This window comes from Eucyclogobius newberryi, unplaced genomic scaffold (assembly GCF_026437365.1).
Source record: "Eucyclogobius newberryi isolate DKJ021-1_F unplaced genomic scaffold, fEucNew1.0.hap1 SCAF_13, whole genome shotgun sequence".
NCBI lineage: Eukaryota > Metazoa > Chordata > Actinopteri > Gobiiformes > Gobiidae > Eucyclogobius > Eucyclogobius newberryi.
This window is the reverse complement of record NW_027315757.1, coordinates 2,587,754-2,605,954: the sequence shown is the minus strand read 5'-3', so window position 1 is coordinate 2,605,954 and position 18,201 is coordinate 2,587,754. Positions and strand designations below refer to the sequence as shown.

At 44.5% G+C, this 18,201-nt stretch overlaps 1 protein-coding gene across 1 annotated transcript in view; it reads right to left on the bottom strand.

Moving 5' to 3' along the window:
* Window positions 1–7,664: 7,664 nt before the first annotated feature.
* Window positions 7,665–18,201, bottom strand: part of LOC140357789 (uncharacterized) — a 30,361-nt gene continuing 19,824 nt past the window's right edge. The window contains exons 7-8 of the mRNA XM_072442305.1: window positions 17,704–17,827; window positions 7,665–8,769 (exon numbers count right to left, since the gene is read on the bottom strand). Of these exons, the coding sequence (XP_072298406.1) occupies window positions 7,665–8,769; window positions 17,704–17,827 (1,229 nt within the window). The remainder of the gene's footprint in view (window positions 8,770–17,703; window positions 17,828–18,201) is intronic.

Below are 18,201 nucleotides of genomic sequence, written 5' to 3'. Positions count from 1 at the left end.
TTCACTGGTCTGAAGGTTCACTGGTCTGAAGGTTCACTAGTCTGAGGGTTCACTGGTCTGAAGGTTCACTGGTCTGAAGGTTCACTGGTCTGAAGGTTCACTGGTCTGAAGGTTCACTAGTCTGAGGGTTCACTGGTCTGAAGGTTCACTAGTCTGAGGGTTCACTGGTCTGAAGGTTCACTGGTCTGAAGGTTCACTAGTCTGAGGGTTCACTGGTCTGAAGGTTCACTGGTCTGAAGGTTCACTGGTCTGAAGGTTCACTGGTCTGAAGGTTCACTGGTCTGAGGGTTCACTGGGCTGAAGGTTCACTGGTCTGAAGGTTCACTGGTCTGAGGGTTCACTTGTCTGAGGGTTCACTGGTCTGAAGGTTCACTGGTCTGAAGGTTCACTGGTCTGAAGGTTCACTAGTCTGAGGGTTCACTGGTCTGAAGGTTCAATGGTCTGAAGGTTCACTGGTCTGAGGGTTCACTGGTCTGAAGGTTCACTGGTCTGAAGGTTCACTGGTCTGAGGGTTCACTGGTCTGAGGGTTCACTGGTCTGAAGGTTCACTGGTCTGAAGGTTCACTGGTCTGAAGGTTCACTGGTCTGAGGGTTCACTGGTCTGAAGGTTCACTGGTCTGAAGGTTCACTGGTCTGAAGGTTCACTGGTCTGAGGGTTCACTGGTCTGAAGGTTCACTGGTCTGAAGGTTCACTGGTCTGAGGGTTCACTGGTCTGAAGGTTCACTGGTCTGAAGGTTCACTGGTCTGAGGGTTCACTGGTCTGAAGGTTCACTGGTCTGAAGGTTCACTAGTCTGAAGGTTCACTGGTCTGAAGGTTCACTGGTCTGAAGGTTCAATGGTCTGAAGGTTCACTGGTCTGAGGGTTCACTGGTCTGAAGGTTCACTGGTCTGAAGGTTCACTGGTCTGAAGGTTCACTGGTCTGAGGGTTCACTGGTCTGAAGGTTCACTGGTCTGAGGGTTCACTGGTCTGAAGGTTCACTGGTCTGAAGGTTCACTGGTCTGAGGGTTCACTGGTCTGAAGGTTCACTGGTCTGAAGGTTCACTAGTCTGAAGGTTCACTGGTCTGAAGGTTCACTGGTCTGAAGGTTCCTCATAGGCTAAAGTGAAGGTGCATAGACGGCATGGGGATGTAGTCAGTCTGTGAAATGTGCACGAAGCAGAAGACACAGCTTCGGACTCGTGAACCTTAAAATTTCGGAATTTTCGGACTCACACAGGACGCGTCCTGTGGGTGGCTGCCCACGAGTCCGAAGGTTCACTGGTCCGAAAATTCAGAAATTTTAAGGTTCACGAGTCCGAAGCTGTGTCTCGTGCAGCGGGCTCTCCTCGCCTCCCTTTGCCCCACACACTGCCTTTTGGACTTTTCTAGTGTTGATGCACTTTTTATGATTAAACTCACGTATTTTCCAGAACAGACTTGTTTCTGTGCATAGCCTGAGCTCCTTATCCTATTATTAATGAATGAATTAACTGAAATAGCAGCAGTTTGGGCCGCGCACCGCGGCTCTGTAGACACTCCCGTCTTGGCCAGCTGAATTTCCTTTTTGACTACAATCCTACGGTGATCGGATCACGCGTTTCTATATATACATATATCATTTCTATACTTTGATCAAATGATGGTATAAAGTGGAGGATTCAGATGTTCCCTTGTTATTTTCACATACACAGTACCACATGTGCCTCCTGTAGCAGCTGGTACATTAAACGTGACGAGCTCCAGTGCGTGTCTTCTGCTTCGTGCACATTTCACAGACTGACTACATCCCCATGCCGTCTATGCACCTTCACTTTAGCCTATGAGGAACCTTCAGACCAGTGAACCTTCAGACCAGTGAACCTTCAGACCATTGAACCTTCAGACCAGTGAACCCTCAGACCAGAGAACCTTCAGACCATTGAACCTTCAGACCAGTGAACCTTCAGACCAGTGAACCTTCAGACCAGTGAACCCTCAGACTAGTGAACCTTCAGACCAGTGAACCTTCAGACCAGTGAACCTTCAGACTAGTGAACCCTCAGACTAGTGAACCTTCAGACCAGTGAACCTTCAGACCATTGAACCTTCAGACCAGTGAACCCTCAGACCAGTGAACCTTCAGACCATTGAACCTTCAGACCAGTGAACCTTCAGACCAGTGAACCTTCAGACCAGTGAACCTTCAGACCAGTGAACATTCAGACTAGTGAACCTTCAGACCAGTGAACCTTCAGATCAGTGAACCTTCAGACCAGTGAACCTTCAGACCAGTGAACATTCAGACTAGTGAACCTTCAGACCAGTGAACCTTCAGACCAGTGAACATTCAGACTAGTGAACCTTCAGACCAGTGAACCTTCAGATCAGTGAACATTCAGACTAGTGAACCTTCAGACCAGTGAACCTTCAGATCAGTGATCCCTCAGACCAGTGAACCTTCAGACCAGTGAACCTTCGGACCAGTGAACCTTCAGACCAGTGAACTTTCAGACCAGTGAACCTTCAGACCAGTGAACCGTGGCGGCGGCGTGGCGAGGGCCGATTATTGCCGCTTGCGGCTATATTATATTATATTCTTCTTCTTCTTGCTCTTCAAAAGTTTATGATATTTGAAAAATGGGAAACATTGTTTTCGCATCGGAATATTATTCTTTCTTCTTCTCGGGACCAACCCCCCTATTTTTCACCCAGTGAACATTGACGAAAAGTCACAAAAATGTTCACACCTCTAACCATCGTGCCTCTCTACATTCTGGCTATTTCCCTTTTCTAAAATTAAAAAAATGGCGTGTCAGCGCCCCCAAATGTAGCAAAAATGCATTGAGAGATAGGAAATAACCCCCAAAAAATCTGATCGTAGAATCATGAAATTTGGCGCAGAGGTAGATGGTGACAAGAGAAGTAAAAAATATTATTACGGCAACGCTGTCCGCCCAACCAAATGTCGGCCATTTTGCTTCAAAAATGACTAAGCATGACTCTGGAGTTTTTCCAAACGTCGTACTTTTACGAACTCCTCCCAGGGCGTTGGCCCTAAAAAGCTGAAATTTGGTGAAAATGCTACTGAGGAGTGGGACATCAAAAGTTATTCAAATTACATTGATACCTGTCACGGTCTCTGTGCGGCGAAGCCGCAAACTGTAGCTAGAATTTCAGAAATCTCCCAAATTTAACATTTCTGCCGTTTGCGCAGATAAGATAAGATATTCCTTTATTGTCCCACATGGGGAAATTTCATTGGTGCAACGCAGGTAGATACAGAGGTAGATCCAGAAGAACAGATCACTTATAGGAAGTCTGAAAAACACTTTCAGTAGAAGATCTCCTATAAATAAATAAAAACTCCCATAGACAAATAAATAAATACATAAATACCATTGCATGTGATCACGACAGTAATTGCACATGAATATGTGTCACGACAGCACATGGATTGCACATGAATTTCACAGTAATTGCACATGAATTGCACATTAATTCCAACAGCAATTGCACATATGACAGAATTGCACATCAGTATTAGGTTAGGTCAGTATTGAGAGTGTTCAGTACTAACAGTTTTTGTTATAAAGTCTGACAGCAGCAGGAAGGAAAGACCTACGGAACCTTTCCTTCGCACATCGAGGGTGGATCAGTCTCTCACTGAAGCTGCTCTCCAGAGCGGACAGAGTGTCCTGCAGGGGGTGACACTCATGGTCCAGCATAGATGTGAATCTAGCCAGGACCCTCCTGTCCCCCACCTCCTGCACCGAGTCCAGAGCACAGCCCAGGACGGAGCTGGACTTCTGGATGACTTTGTCCAGTCTCTTCCTCTCCCTCTCTGTGATGCTGCTGCTCCAGCAGGCCACACCTACAGGAGCTGATGCCACCACAGAGTCATAGAAGGTCTTCAGGAGTGGCCCTGTCACTCCAAAAGACCTGAGTCTCCTCAGGAGGTAGAGCCGACTCTGGCTCTTCCTGTACAGTGCGTCTGTGTTATGAGTCCAGTCCAGTTTGTGGTTCAGATGAACACCCAGGTACTTGTATGAGTCCACTCTCTCAATGTCCCATCCCTGGATGTTCACTGGTGAGGGGGCAGTGGGGTGGCGTCTGCGGAAATCCACCACCATCTCCTTGGTCTTCCCCGCGTTGATGAGGAGGTGGTTCCGCTGACACCAGTCCACAAAGTCCTGCACCAGTCCTCTGTACTCCGCGTCATCGTCGTCCGTGATGATTTTCCAGGTGAGAGAGAGCGCGGTGCAGCAGGGAGATGACGGCGTCCTCCACTCCGATGCCAGACCGATATGCAAACTGCAGCGGGTCCATGGCTGAGCTCACGGTGGAGCGGAGTTGGTCCAGGACTAGCCGCTCCAGTGTCTTCATCAGGTGGGACGTGAGAGCCACTGGCCTGAAGCTGTTGAGGTCTTTTGGGGCGCGGTGTCCTGTCTGGCACAGGTACCAGACAGGGGGTCTTCCAGACCTGTGGTACCACCCTCAGCTTCAGGCTCATGTTGAAGACATGCTCCACAACTCCACACAGTTCATCTGCGCAGGACTTAAGGAGCCTGGGGCTGATGCCATCAGGTCCTGCTGCCTTCCTCACTTTAATCCTCTTCAGCTCACTCCTCACCTGTGCTGCTGTGACAGTCAGTGGTTGGCAGGGGGACCGTGTGCTGGGGGGATGGGTGAGTCCAGGCGAAGTGGGGAGCTGATGGTCCGGGGCAGATAAGCGAAGAGGAACAGATGCAGGGCATTGTCCAGCTGTGGAAGAGGGAGCATGCAGCTGTGCAGGGGGAGGGGCGGGTGACCGATCAAACCTGAAGAAGTGAGCGTTTAAATCATTCACCCACTGTAGATCCCCCTCTGTCTGGGCAGGGGGGATTTTGAAGCCCGAGATGGTTTTCAGGCTCCTCCACACTCCCTGAATGTTCTTTTGCTGCAGCTGCTCCTCCATCCTCCTCTTGTAGCCGGCCTCAGCCTGCCTGCCTGATCTTCCTCCTCAGCTCCTTCTGCACAGTCCTCAGCTCCTCCTTGTTCCCTGACCTGAAGGCTCTCTTCTTCTCCTTCAGCAGAGCCTTCAGTTCACGGTTAATAAAGTCCGAATTGCGTCAAATTAGAATCAGTTGTTAAACTCTTTGCCTTAAACCTACTTGAAGTGAAATAAATATTTTGGCGCCACAGCGCCCCCTACAGATTTTATATGGAGGTTAAATTTTTTGTTTTGCGAAATTATATGAAATTTGACACACAACTCAATTTTGGCCCCATCAAAAAAGTCAATGAGACTCATGTCATAATTGTTATGGCGTTGCCGTAGCGATGACCAAAATCTCCCATGTTATTCCAATGGGGAAATCGCCAGAACATGTTTACACTTTAGACTTTCACAAACCCCTCCCAGGGCATTAGCCCTATCAATGTGAAATTTGGTGAGACACATCTTCAGGACCATCAAAAGTTATCCACATTTTTATTCAAAGAGTCACGGTGTCTGTGCGGCAAAGCCGCACATTTTGCCAAGAATTCAAAATAAAATTGCTTTTTGATGGTAAAACAAAGGGGAGGAGATGTGAAAGCGTCACAGATTCAGCAGTAGGCGTAATAAAAGGACAATTGGGGCGCGTTAGCGCCCCCTCCTCTTGCGGCGTGGCGGCGGCGTGGTGGCGGCGTGGCGAGGGCCGATCATTGCCGCTTGCGGCTATATTATATTATATTCTTCTTCTTCTTGCTCTTCAAACTCATCAGAATTAGATCATCAACAACAATGGGTTTAATTATCTCATCATATCTCTACATGTACACACATGTACATGTACATGTGTGTACATGTACATGTACACACATGTACATGTACACACATGTACATGTACACACATGTACACACATGTACACACATGTACATGTACACACATGTACACACATGTACACACATGTACACACATGTACATGTACACACATGTACACACATGTACACACATGTACATGTACACACATGTACACACATGTACACACATGTACATGTACACACATGTACACACATGTACACACATGTACATGTACACACATGTACACACATGTACACACATGTACACACATGTACATTTACACACATGTACACACATGTACACACATGTACATGTACACACATGTACACACATGTACACACATGTACATGTACACACATGTACACACATGTACACACATGTACATGTACACACATGTACACACATGTACACACATGTACACACATGTACATTTACACACATGTACACACATGTACACACATGTACATGTACACACATGTACATGTACACATATGTACACACATGTACATTTACACACATGTACACACATGTACACACATGTACACACATGTACATGTACACATATGTACACACATGTACATTTACACACATGTACACACATGTACACACATGTACACACATGTACACACATGTACATTTACACACATGTACACACATGTCACACATGTACACACATGTACATTTACACACATGTACACACATGTACACACATGTACACACATGTACACACATGTACATTTACACACATGTACACACATGTCACACATGTACACACATGTACACACATGTACATTTACACACATGTACACACATGTACACACATGTACATGTACACATATGTACACACATGTACATTTACACACATGTACACACATGTACACACATGTGTGTACATGTGTGTACATGTTACAGAGGAAAGAAACAACGATTAGAAGAGTATTTGAATTTATTCAGTGACAAGTCACGTGACATAAATGAATAGAACGTAGACTAGCAGACCATACAAATGTATGCACTTTACATATTTGTAACTCTGTCATTTAGACATGAATCCAAAACATACACATTTATTCAGCAAAGATTAGAAATGATAAATAAGCGCGTAACAGTAGGAAGAGGGCAGCAGGGGGCAGTCATTAGCTCAGCTCGAACACTGACTTTGTGTGTGGACCCGAATGGTTATGTATCATTTTATGCACATTTCGACTAAATAGATGGACTACTACTACAATCATCAAGCTGACTGTTCTAAATTCAAGTCATGGATACATTTATTTTTGCCGTTTACATCCAAACACACATTTTATCGCAAAAATACGTGGTCTGTATCAACAAAGTATTTATATTTCAAGATCTAGTCAGAGACTGTGTGATTGGGTCTACTGTTGGAGGGGGGCATAAAGTATATCCACAAATGTAGAACATGATTACAAACTTTATTATTCTATTATCTTACTTCTGTCAACTATAAGGATTTTACTTTTGTTTTACTGACACAGGAGACACTGAACTTTGTGCCAGTTTTTTGGTTGTTATTTTTTTTCCCACAGTCATTTCTTTTAATGCCATACTCTGGGACATGAGGCATTAAACGTCCCACAGTTTGAGCGGTTCAGCCCTGGACCATCTGCAGCCTTTGCGTCGTGGGATCCCCGAGGTTTCTGTAGTTGTCCCAGTAGGAGCTGGGACAGTTTTCCATTTCCTTTATTCTTGAGAATGACAGGCTCCAGGAACAAGCCTCATCACATTGTGAGTGTAGGCTTTGCAAAAATTAAATGAATTGAATGAAGTTCCTAAAAAAAGCATAACCTGTCTTCTTTACAACCAAATTCTACTGCTAAATGTTGCTCCGCCCACCATCCCACCTGAACCTGAGTGCTAGCAGCTGTAGGGCAGAGCGGGCTGACCCATGCGCACAGGGGCCGCCAGCAGCAGCCTCTCGCCCCACGACAGCAGCCTGTTCAGAGTGAGGCCGAGCGGGGACATCAGCGCCTCCTTGTGCTCGGCTCCGGGACACCTTTGGGGCTGCTGCACGTGCTGTTGTGTGCCCTGTTGTGTGCCCTGTTGTGTGCCCTGTTGTGTGCGCTGTTGTGTGCCCTGTTGTGTGCCCTGTTGTGTGCCCTGTTGTGTGCGCTGTTGTGTGCGCTGTTGTGTGCCCTGTTGTGTGCCCTGTTGTGTGCCCTGTTGTGTGCGCTGTTGTGTGCGCTGTTGTGTGCCCTGTTGTGTGCGCTGTTGTGTGCCCTGTTGTGTGCCCTGTTGTGTGCCCTGTTGTGTGCGCTGTTGTGTGCGCTGTTGTGTGCCCTGTTGTGTGCGCTGTTGTGTGCCCTGTTGTGTGCGCTGTTGTGTGCCCTGTTGTGTGCGCTGTTGTGTGCGCTGTTGTGTGCGCTGTTGTGTGCCCTGTTGTGTGTCCTGTTGTGTGTCCTGTTGTGTGCCCTGTTGTGTACCCTGTTGTGTGTGCTGTTGGGCGCCCTGTTGTGTGCTGGTGACGGTCTGGGCGGGGGCCCTGGCATGGGTGGTGTCCGGGGCGGCGGGTTTCACAGGCGTCAAAGATAGAGTCAGACTTTTGCGTTTCTCCCGTACAGACAAACAGGGTGCTTGGGTTGTGGGTGTGTTTGAGTTTGGGAAAACATCAAGATTGTGTCCATGCATGAGACTGAGCAACTTGGAGAGTCTGTGGTTGGCGGGTGCTCCTGTGGGTTCTCCTGTGGGTGCTCCCATGGATGCTCCCGTGGGTTGTCCCGTGTATGCCCCTGTTGGTTCTCCTGTGGGTGCTCCCATGGATGCCCCCGTGGGTGCTCCTGTGGGTGCCTGGTCCATGTGCTGGTGGGCTGTGGTGGGGACCTTGGGGCTTGAGGTGAGGTCCGTGGACTCTTCCAGGGCGACACACGCAGAGGCCCCCAGCTTCAGAGTGCTCTGGAAGTGCTGCAGCTGACCCAGGAAGTTGAGGTTGGGGGAGATGGATGGTCTGCGCTCTTTGACAAACCTGTAGAACAAACGGTTGTGGAAATGTAGTCATATTTTTGGAAGATCAAAACCAAACTATAATGTATTTAAAGGAACTGTGTATATCCTGTGCTCTTACTGGTTTAAAAAACAAACTCCAATCCCAACTGAACCCGTGTTGCCAGAGCCTAACCGGCAGAGAGAGGCCAAACCAATACTGACTCATGATTGGCTGCAGGTGCTCGGCTTTGGTTTAAAACCATTTAGATTTAGGTGTTGGAATTGGCAACCAAATGAGATTCATGTGAGGCTCTTCCGCTGTCTCATTGGAGAATTATCATGAGAACTAAAACGCCACATTGCAGCATAAACAATGTGGACCTCAGAGTAACGTTGTGCCGGTGGTTCCTGTTCAGGCCTTTGGGGGAGGTGGAGAACCCTTGGGTGAAATCTGTTCTTACAACATGGAAGGAGCTGATTAAAACATATAATCTAAACAAAGAGAACATATTAAAGTGGGTGGCATACGACCAAAGTTTAGCACCAAACCACCCAGATTAAAAATTAAAGGTCTGGATAACAAAATATATAAAAGGTTTCTACCAGATTGTAAAAGATAATCAGATGAAGAGCTTTGATGAGTTGAAAGAATCCTTTGACTTGGAGAAACTTTTATAGGTTTCATGATAACCAAGAAATTAAACAAGGCAATCCTCAGAGCCTTTTGACTGAAAGATTTATTCAATCTTATAAATCAGAACTTTCAAGGGGATTGATATCTAAATGATATAAATGTATTTACAATTTGAACAGACAGTGTCTACAGAGCCGCGGCGCGCGGACGAAACTGCCATGTTATTTTGTGCCGCGGCTCCTGGAACTGATGCGCTATTTGACCGCGCCAGGTTATGGTCAGGGTTAAGGTTAGGGTCAGGGTTAGGGTTAGGGTTAGGGTCAGGGTTAGGGTTATGGTCAGGGTTAGCCATGAGGCTATATGGCAGTGCCGCGGTTCCTGAAACTGCTGGGCCATTTGACCGCGCCGCGGCTCTGCAGCCACGGCCTATTTTCAAATGGGAAAGAGAGGGCAATTTTGTTTTTACAAACAAAAAATAGGTAAACGTCTCTGTGGAGGACCAAAGGTCACATCTATAGACGCAATTCTATTGGAAGAATGTGACGCGTTTTGTCAAAGTGCATTGTGCCCAGGGAAAGGCTGATGTTGGACGGAGTGTGGTTGCCAGGAGGCGTGTCATTATCATGTGCCTGGGACTGTCCTCTTTGACATTGACAAGACACTGTAGATCCAATCATCCCACTCAATTTTGCAGGAGCTCTGAGGGGGTGGGGCTCTGAGGGGGTGGGGCTCTGAGGGGGTGGGGCTCTCGACTGCTCTTGCCCCCAGGACTGGGGCTAATTGGAAAAATTTACTGATTTTAGTCTGTTTTATTATTTTAATTTCATTGATCCAAGTCCTTCATGTCAATATTAAAGACAGTTTCAGCTCCTTTGACGTTGAACCTTTATTAAAATAAATTGTCTTTGATTTGAACGAGCTCTTTGGACTTTTGAAAACTCTCACATTGATTTCATTTGGCCACAGCACCTTTTCCACCTCTCCATTAACACCTCCTCTACTGCGCACTGGACGCTTGGACACATGTCTAATGGTCAGTTTAATCTCGTTGGACACATGTCTAATGGTCAGTTTAATCTCGTTAGACATATGTCTAATGGTCAGTTTAATCTCGTTAGACACATGTCTAATGGTCAGTTTAATCTCGTTAGACATATGTCTAATGGTCAGTTTAATCTCGTTGGACACATGTCTAATGGTCAGTTCAATCTCGTTGGACACATGTCTAATGGTCAGTTTAATCTCGTTGGACATGTCTAATGGTCAGTTTAATCTCGTTGGACAAATGTCTAATGGTCAGTTTAATCTCGTTAGACTCATGTCTAATGGTCAGTTTAATCTCCTGGACACATGTCTAGTGGTGAGTTTAATCTCGTTGGACACATGTCTAATGGTCAGTTTAATCTCGTTGGACAAATGTCTAATGGTCAGTTTAATCTCGTTGGACACATGTCTAATGGTCAGTTTAATCTCGTTGGACACATGTCTAGTGGTCAGTTTAATCTCTTTGGACACATGTCTAATGGTCAGTTTAATCTCGTTGGACACATTTCTAGTGGTCAGTTTAATCTCGTTGGACACATGTCTAATGGTTAGTTTAATCTCGTTGGACACATGTCTAATGGTGAGTTTAATCTCGTTAGACACATGTCTAGTGGTCAGTTTAATCTCGTTGGACACATGTCTACTGGTCAGTTTAATCTCGTTGGACACATGTCTAATGGTCAGTTTAATCTCGTTAGACACATGTCTAATGGTCAGTTTAATCTCGTTGGACACATGTCTAGTGGTCAGTTTAATCTCGTTGGACACATGTCTAGTGGTCAGTTTAATCTCGTTGGACACATGTCTAATGGTCAGTTTAATCTCGTTGGACACATGTCTAGTGGTCAGTTTAATCTCGTTGGACACATGTCTAATCGTCAGTTTAATCTCGTTGGACAAATGTGTAATGGTCAGTTTAATCTCGTTGGACACATGTCTAGTGGTCAGTTTAATCTCGTTGGACACATGTCTAGTGGTCAGTTTAATCTCGTTGGAAACATGTCTAGTGGTCAGTTTAATCTCGTTGGACACATGTTTAGTGGTCAGTTTAATCTCGTTGGACACATGTCTAATGGTGAGTATAATATCGTTGGACACATGTTTAGTGGTCAGTTTAATCTCGTTGGACACATGTTTAGTGGTCAGTTTAATCTCGTTGGACACATGTCTAATGGTCAGTTTAATCTCGTTGGACACATGTTTAGTGGTCAGTTTAATCTCGTTGGACACATGTCTAATGGTCAGTTTAATCTCGTTGGACACATGTCTAATGGTCAGTTTAATCTCGTTGGACACATGTTTAGTGGTCAGTTTAATCTCGTTGGACACATGTTTAGTGGTCAGTTTAATCTCGTTGGACACATGTCTAATGGTCAGTTTAATCTTGTTGGACACATGTTTAGTGGTCGGTTTAATCTCGTTGGACACATGTTTAGTGGTCAGTTTAATCTCGTTGGACACATGTCTAATGGTCAGTTTAATCTCGTTGGACACATGTCTAATGGTCAGTTTAATCTCGTTAGACACATGTCTAATGGTCAGTTTAATCTCGTTGGACACATGTCTAATGGTCAGTTTAATCTCGTTAGACACATGTCTAATGGTCAGTTTAATCTCGTTAGACACATGTCTAATGGTCAGTGTAATCTCGTTGGACACATGTCTAATGGTCAGTTTAATCTCGTTAGACATATGTCTAATGGTCAGTTTAATCTCGTTAGACACATGTCTAATGGTCAGTTTAATCTCGTTGGACACATGTCTAGTGGTCAGTTTAATCTCGTTGGACACATGTCTAATGGTCAGTTCAATCTCGTTGGACACATGTCTAATGGTCAGTTTAATCTCGTTGGACATGTCTAATGGTCAGTTTAATCTCGTTGGACAAATGTCTAATGGTCAGTTTAATCTCGTTAGACTCATGTCTAATGGTCAGTTTAATCTCCTGGACACATGTCTAGTGGTCAGTTTAATCTCGTTGGACACATGTCTAATGGTCAGTTTAATCTCGTTGGACAAATGTCTAATGGTCAGTTTAATCTCGTTGGACACATGTCTAATGGTCAGTTTAATCTCGTTGGACACATGTCTAGTGGTCAGTTTAATCTCTTTGGACACATGTCTAATGGTCAGTTTAATCTCGTTGGACACATTTCTAGTGGTCAGTTTAATCTCGTTGGACACATGTCTAATGGTTAGTTTAATCTCGTTGGACACATGTCTAATGGTCAGTTTAATCTCGTTGGACACATGTCTAATGGTCAGTTTAATCTCGTTAGACACATGTCTAATGGTCAGTTTAATCTCGTTGGACACATGTCTAGTGGTCAGTTTAATCTCGTTGGACACATGTCTAGTGGTCAGTTTAATCTCGTTGGACACATGTCTAATGGTCAGTTTAATCTCGTTGGACACATGTCTAGTGGTCAGTTTAATCTCGTTGGACACATGTCTAATCGTCAGTTTAATCTCGTTGGACAAATGTGTAATGGTCAGTTTAATCTCGTTGGACACATGTCTAATGGTCAGTTTAATCTCGTTGGACACATGTCTAGTGGTCAGTTTAATCTCGTTGGACACATGTCTAGTGGTCAGTTTAATCTCGTTGGAAACATGTCTAGTGGTCAGTTTAATCTCGTTGGACACATGTTTAGTGGTCAGTTTAATCTCGTTGGACACATGTCTAATGGTGAGTATAATATCGTTGGACACATGTTTAGTGGTCAGTTTAATCTCGTTGGACACATGTTTAGTGGTCAGTTTAATCTCGTTGGACACATGTCTAATGGTCAGTTTAATCTCGTTGGACACATGTTTAGTGGGCAGTTTAATCTCGTTGGACACATGTCTAATGGTCAGTTTAATCTCGTTGGACACATGTCTAATGGTCAGTTTAATCTCGTTGGACACATGTTTAGTGGTCAGTTTAATCTCGTTGGACACATGTCTAATGGTCAGTTTAATCTTGTTGGACACATGTTTAGTTGTCAGTTTAATCTCGTTGGACACATGTCTAATGGTCAGTTTAATCTCGTTGGACACATGTCTAGTGGTCAGTTTAATCTCTTTGGACACAAGTCTAGTGGTCAGTTTAATCTCGTTGGACACATGTCTAATGGTCAGTTTAATCTCTTTGGACACATGTCTAATGGTCAGTTTAATCTCGTTGGACACATGTCTAGTGGTCAGTTTAATCTCGTTGGACACATGTCTAATGGTCAGTTTAATCTCGTTGGACACATGTCTAGTGGTCAGTTTAATCTCGTTGGACACATGTCTAATGGTCAGTTTAATCTCGTTAGACATATGTCTAATGGTCAGTTTAATCTCGTTAGACACATGTCTAATGGTCAGTTTAATCTCTTTGGACACATGTCTAGTGGTCAGTTTAATCTCGTTGGACACATGTCTAGTGGTCAGTTTAATCTCTTTGGACACATGTCTAATGGTCAGTTTAATCTCGTTGGACACATGTCTAGTGGTCAGTTTAATCTCGTTGGACACATGTCTAGTGGTCAGTTTAATCTCGTTAAACAAGGCAATCCTCAGAGTCTTTTGACTGAAAGATTTATTCAATCTTATAAATCAGAACTTTCAAGGGGATTGATATCTAAATGATATAAATGTATTTACAATTTGAACAGACAGTGTCTACAGAGCCGCGGCGCGCGGACGAAACTGCCATGTTATTTTGTGCCGCGGCTCCTGGAACTGATGCGCTATTTGACCGCGCCAGGTTATGGTCAGGGTTAAGGTTAGGGTCAGGGTTAGGGTTAGGGTCAGGGTTAGGGTTAGGGTTAGGGTCAGGGTTAGGGTTATGGTCAGGGTTAGCCATGAGGCTATATGGCAGTGCCGCGGTTCCTGAAACTGCTGGGCCATTTGACCGCGCCGCGGCTCTGCAGCCACGGCCTATTTTCAAATGGGAAAGAGAGGGCAATTTTGTTTTTACAAACAAAAAATAGGTAAACGTCTCTGTGGAGGACCAAAGGTCACATCTATAGACGCAATTCTATTGGAAGAATGTGACGCGTTTTGTCAAAGTGCATTGTGCCCAGGGAAAGGCTGATGTTGGACGGAGTGTGGTTGCCAGGAGGCGTGTCATTATCATGTGCCTGGGACTGTCCTCTTTGACATTGACAAGACACTGTAGATCCAATCATCCCACTCAATTTTGCAGGAGCTCTGAGGGGGTGGGGCTCTGAGGGGGTGGGGCTCTGAGGGGGTGGGGCTCTCGACTGCTCTTGCCCCCAGGACTGGGGCTAATTGGAAAAATTTACTGATTTTAGTCTGTTTTATTATTTTAATTTCATTGATCCAAGTCCTTCATGTCAATATTAAAGACAGTTTCAGCTCCTTTGACGTTGAACCTTTATTAAAATAAATTGTCTTTGATTTGAACGAGCTCTTTGGACTTTTGAAAACTCTCACATTGATTTCATTTGGCCACAGCACCTTTCCCACCTCTCCATTAACACCTCCTCTACTGCGCACTGGACGCTTGGACACATGTCTAATGGTCAGTTTAATCTCGTTGGACACATGTCTAATGGTCAGTTTAATCTCGTTAGACATATGTCTAATGGTCAGTTTAATCTCGTTAGACACATGTCTAATGGTCAGTTTAATCTCGTTGGACACATGTCTAGTGGTCAGTTTAATCTCGTTAGACACATGTCTAATGGTCAGTTTAATCTCGTTAGACACATGTCTAATGGTCAGTTTAATCTCGTTGGACACATGTCTAATGGTCAGTTTAATCTCGTTAGACATATGTCTAATGGTCAGTTTAATCTCGTTGGACACATGTCTAGTGGTCAGTTTAATCTCGTTGGACACATGTCTAATGGTCAGTTCAATCTCGTTGGACACATGTCTAATGGTCAGTTTAATCTCGTTGGACACGTCTAATGGTCAGTTTAATCTCGTTGGACACATGTCTAATGGTCAGTTTAATCTCGTTGGACACATGTCTAGTGGTCAGTTTAATCTCTTTGGACACATGTCTAATGGTCAGTTTAATCTCGTTGGACACATTTCTAGTGGTCAGTTTAATCTCGTTGGACACATGTCTAATGGTCAGTTTAATCTCGTTGGACACATGTCTAATGGTGAGTTTAATCTCGTTAGACACATGTCTAATGGTCAGTTTAATCTCGTTGGACACATGTCTAGTGGTCAGTTTAATCTCGTTGGACACATGTCTACTGGTCAGTTTAATCTCGTTGGACACATGTCTAATGGTCAGTTTAATCTCGTTAGACACATGTCTAATGGTCAGTTTAATCTCGTTGGACACATGTCTAGTGGTCAGTTTAATCTCGTTGGACACATGTCTAGTGGTCAGTTTAATCTCGTTGGACACATGTCTAATGGTCAGTTTAATCTCGTTGGACACATGTCTAGTGGTCAGTTTAATCTCGTTGGACACATGTCTAATCGTCATTTTAATCTCGTTGGACAAATGTGTAATGGTCAGTTTAATCTCGTTGGACACATGTCTAATGGTCAGTTTAATCTCGTTGGACACATGTCTAGTGGTCAGTTTAATCTCGTTGGACACATGTCTAGTGGTCAGTTTAATCTCGTTGGAAACATGTCTAGTGGTCAGTTTAATCTCGTTGGACACATGTTTAGTGGTCAGTTTAATCTCGTTGGACACATGTCTAATGGTGAGTATAATCTCGTTGGACACATGTCTAATGGTCAGTTTAATCTCGTTGGACACATGTTTAGTGGTCAGTTTAATCTCGTTGGACACATGTCTAATGGTCAGTTTAATCTCGTTGGACACATGTCTAATGGTCAGTTTAATCTCGTTGGACACATGTTTAGTGGTCAGTTTAATCTCGTTGGACACATGTTTAGTGGTCAGTTTAATCTCGTTGGACACATGTCTAATGGTCAGTTTAATCTTGTTGGACACATGTTTAGTGGTCAGTTTAATCTCGTTGGACACATGTTTAGTGGTCAGTTTAATCTCGTTGGACACATGTCTAATGGTCAGTTTAATCTCGTTGGACACATGTCTAATGGTCAGTTTAATCTCGTTGGACACATGTTTAGTGGTCAGTTTAATCTCGTTGGACACATGTTTAGTGGTCAGTTTAATCTCGTCGGACACATGTCTAATGGTCAGTTTAATCTCGTTGGACACATGTCTAATGGTCAGTTTAATCTCGTTGGACACATGTTTAGTGGTCAGTTTAATCTCGTTGGACACATGTCTAATGGTCAGTTTAATCTCGTTGGAAACATGTTTAGTGGTCAGTTTAATCTCGTTAGACACATGTCTAATGGTCAGTTTAATCTCGTTGGACACATGTTTAGTGGTCAGTTTAATCTCGTTGGACACATGTCTAGTGGTCAGTTTAATCTCTTTGGACACATGTCTAATGGTCAGTTTAATCTCGTTGGACACATGTCTAGTGGTCAGTTTAATCTCTTTGGACACATGTCTAGTGGTCAGTTTAATCTCTTTGGACACATGTCTAATGGTCAGTTTAATCTCGTTGGACACATGTCTAATGGTCAGTTTAATCTCTTTGGACACATGTCTAGTGGTCAGTTTAATCTCTTTGGACACATGTCTAATGGTCAGTTTAATCTCGTTGGACACATGTCTAATGGTCAGTTTAATCTCGTTGGACACATGTCTAGTGGTCAGTTTAATCTCGTTGGACACATGTCTAGTGGTCAGTTTAATCTCGTTGGACACATGTCTAATGGTCAGTTTAATCTCGTTGGACACATGTCTAGTGGTCAGTTTAATCTCGTTGGACACATGTCTAATGGTCAGTTTAATCTCTTTGGACACATGTCTAGATGTCAGTTTAATCTCGTTGGACACATGTCTAATGGTCAGTTTAATCTCTTTGGACACATGTCTAGTGGTCAGTTTAATCTCGTTGGACACATGTCTAGTGGTCAGTTTAATCTCTTTGGACACATGTCTAATGGTCAGTTTAATCTCGTTGGACACATGTCTAGTGGTCAGTTTAATCTCGTTGGACACATGTCTAATGGTCAGTTTAATCTCTTTGGACACATGTCTAGTGGTCAGTTTAATCTCGTTGGACACATGTCTAATGGTCAGTTTAATCTCGTTGGACACATGTCTAGTGGTCAGTTTAATCTCTTTGGACACATGTCTAATGGTCAGTTTAATCTCGTTGGACACATGTCTAGTGGTCAGTTTAATCTCGTTGGACACATGTCTAGTGGTCAGTTTAATCTCGTTGGACACATGTCTAATGGTCAGTCAGAGCACAGGCTACAGTGATGTGGGCGTGGCCTCACTTGTAGGCGTGGTCCAGGTCCAGGCCCATTCGGTGCATGATGTAAGCCACAACCAGAGCCGGAGAGCGAGAGACACCAGCGGCACAGTGAACGAGCACCGAGGCCCCGGAGGAGAGCGCCGAGTCTGAGGAGGGCAGACAACAGAGGGTCAGAGAGGAGCAGACAACAGAGGGTCAGAGAGGAGCAGACAACACAGGGTCAGAGAGGAGCAGACAACACAGGGTCAGAGAGGAGCAGACAACAGAGGGTCAGAGAGGAGCAGACAACACAGGGTCAGAGAGGAGCAGACAACAGAGGGTCAGAGAGGAGCAGACAACACAGGGTCAGAGAGGAGCAGACAACAGGGGGTCAAATAGAGAGAAAGAGAGAGAGGGGAGAGAGAAACATTTTTCCAAACAAAATTACATGGAAGAGATTTAATCTAATATTTCGATGCATATTTGAAAGTGACTTAAACGTGTGGTCAGAGGGAGGACCAGGGCAGACGTGGACAGAGGG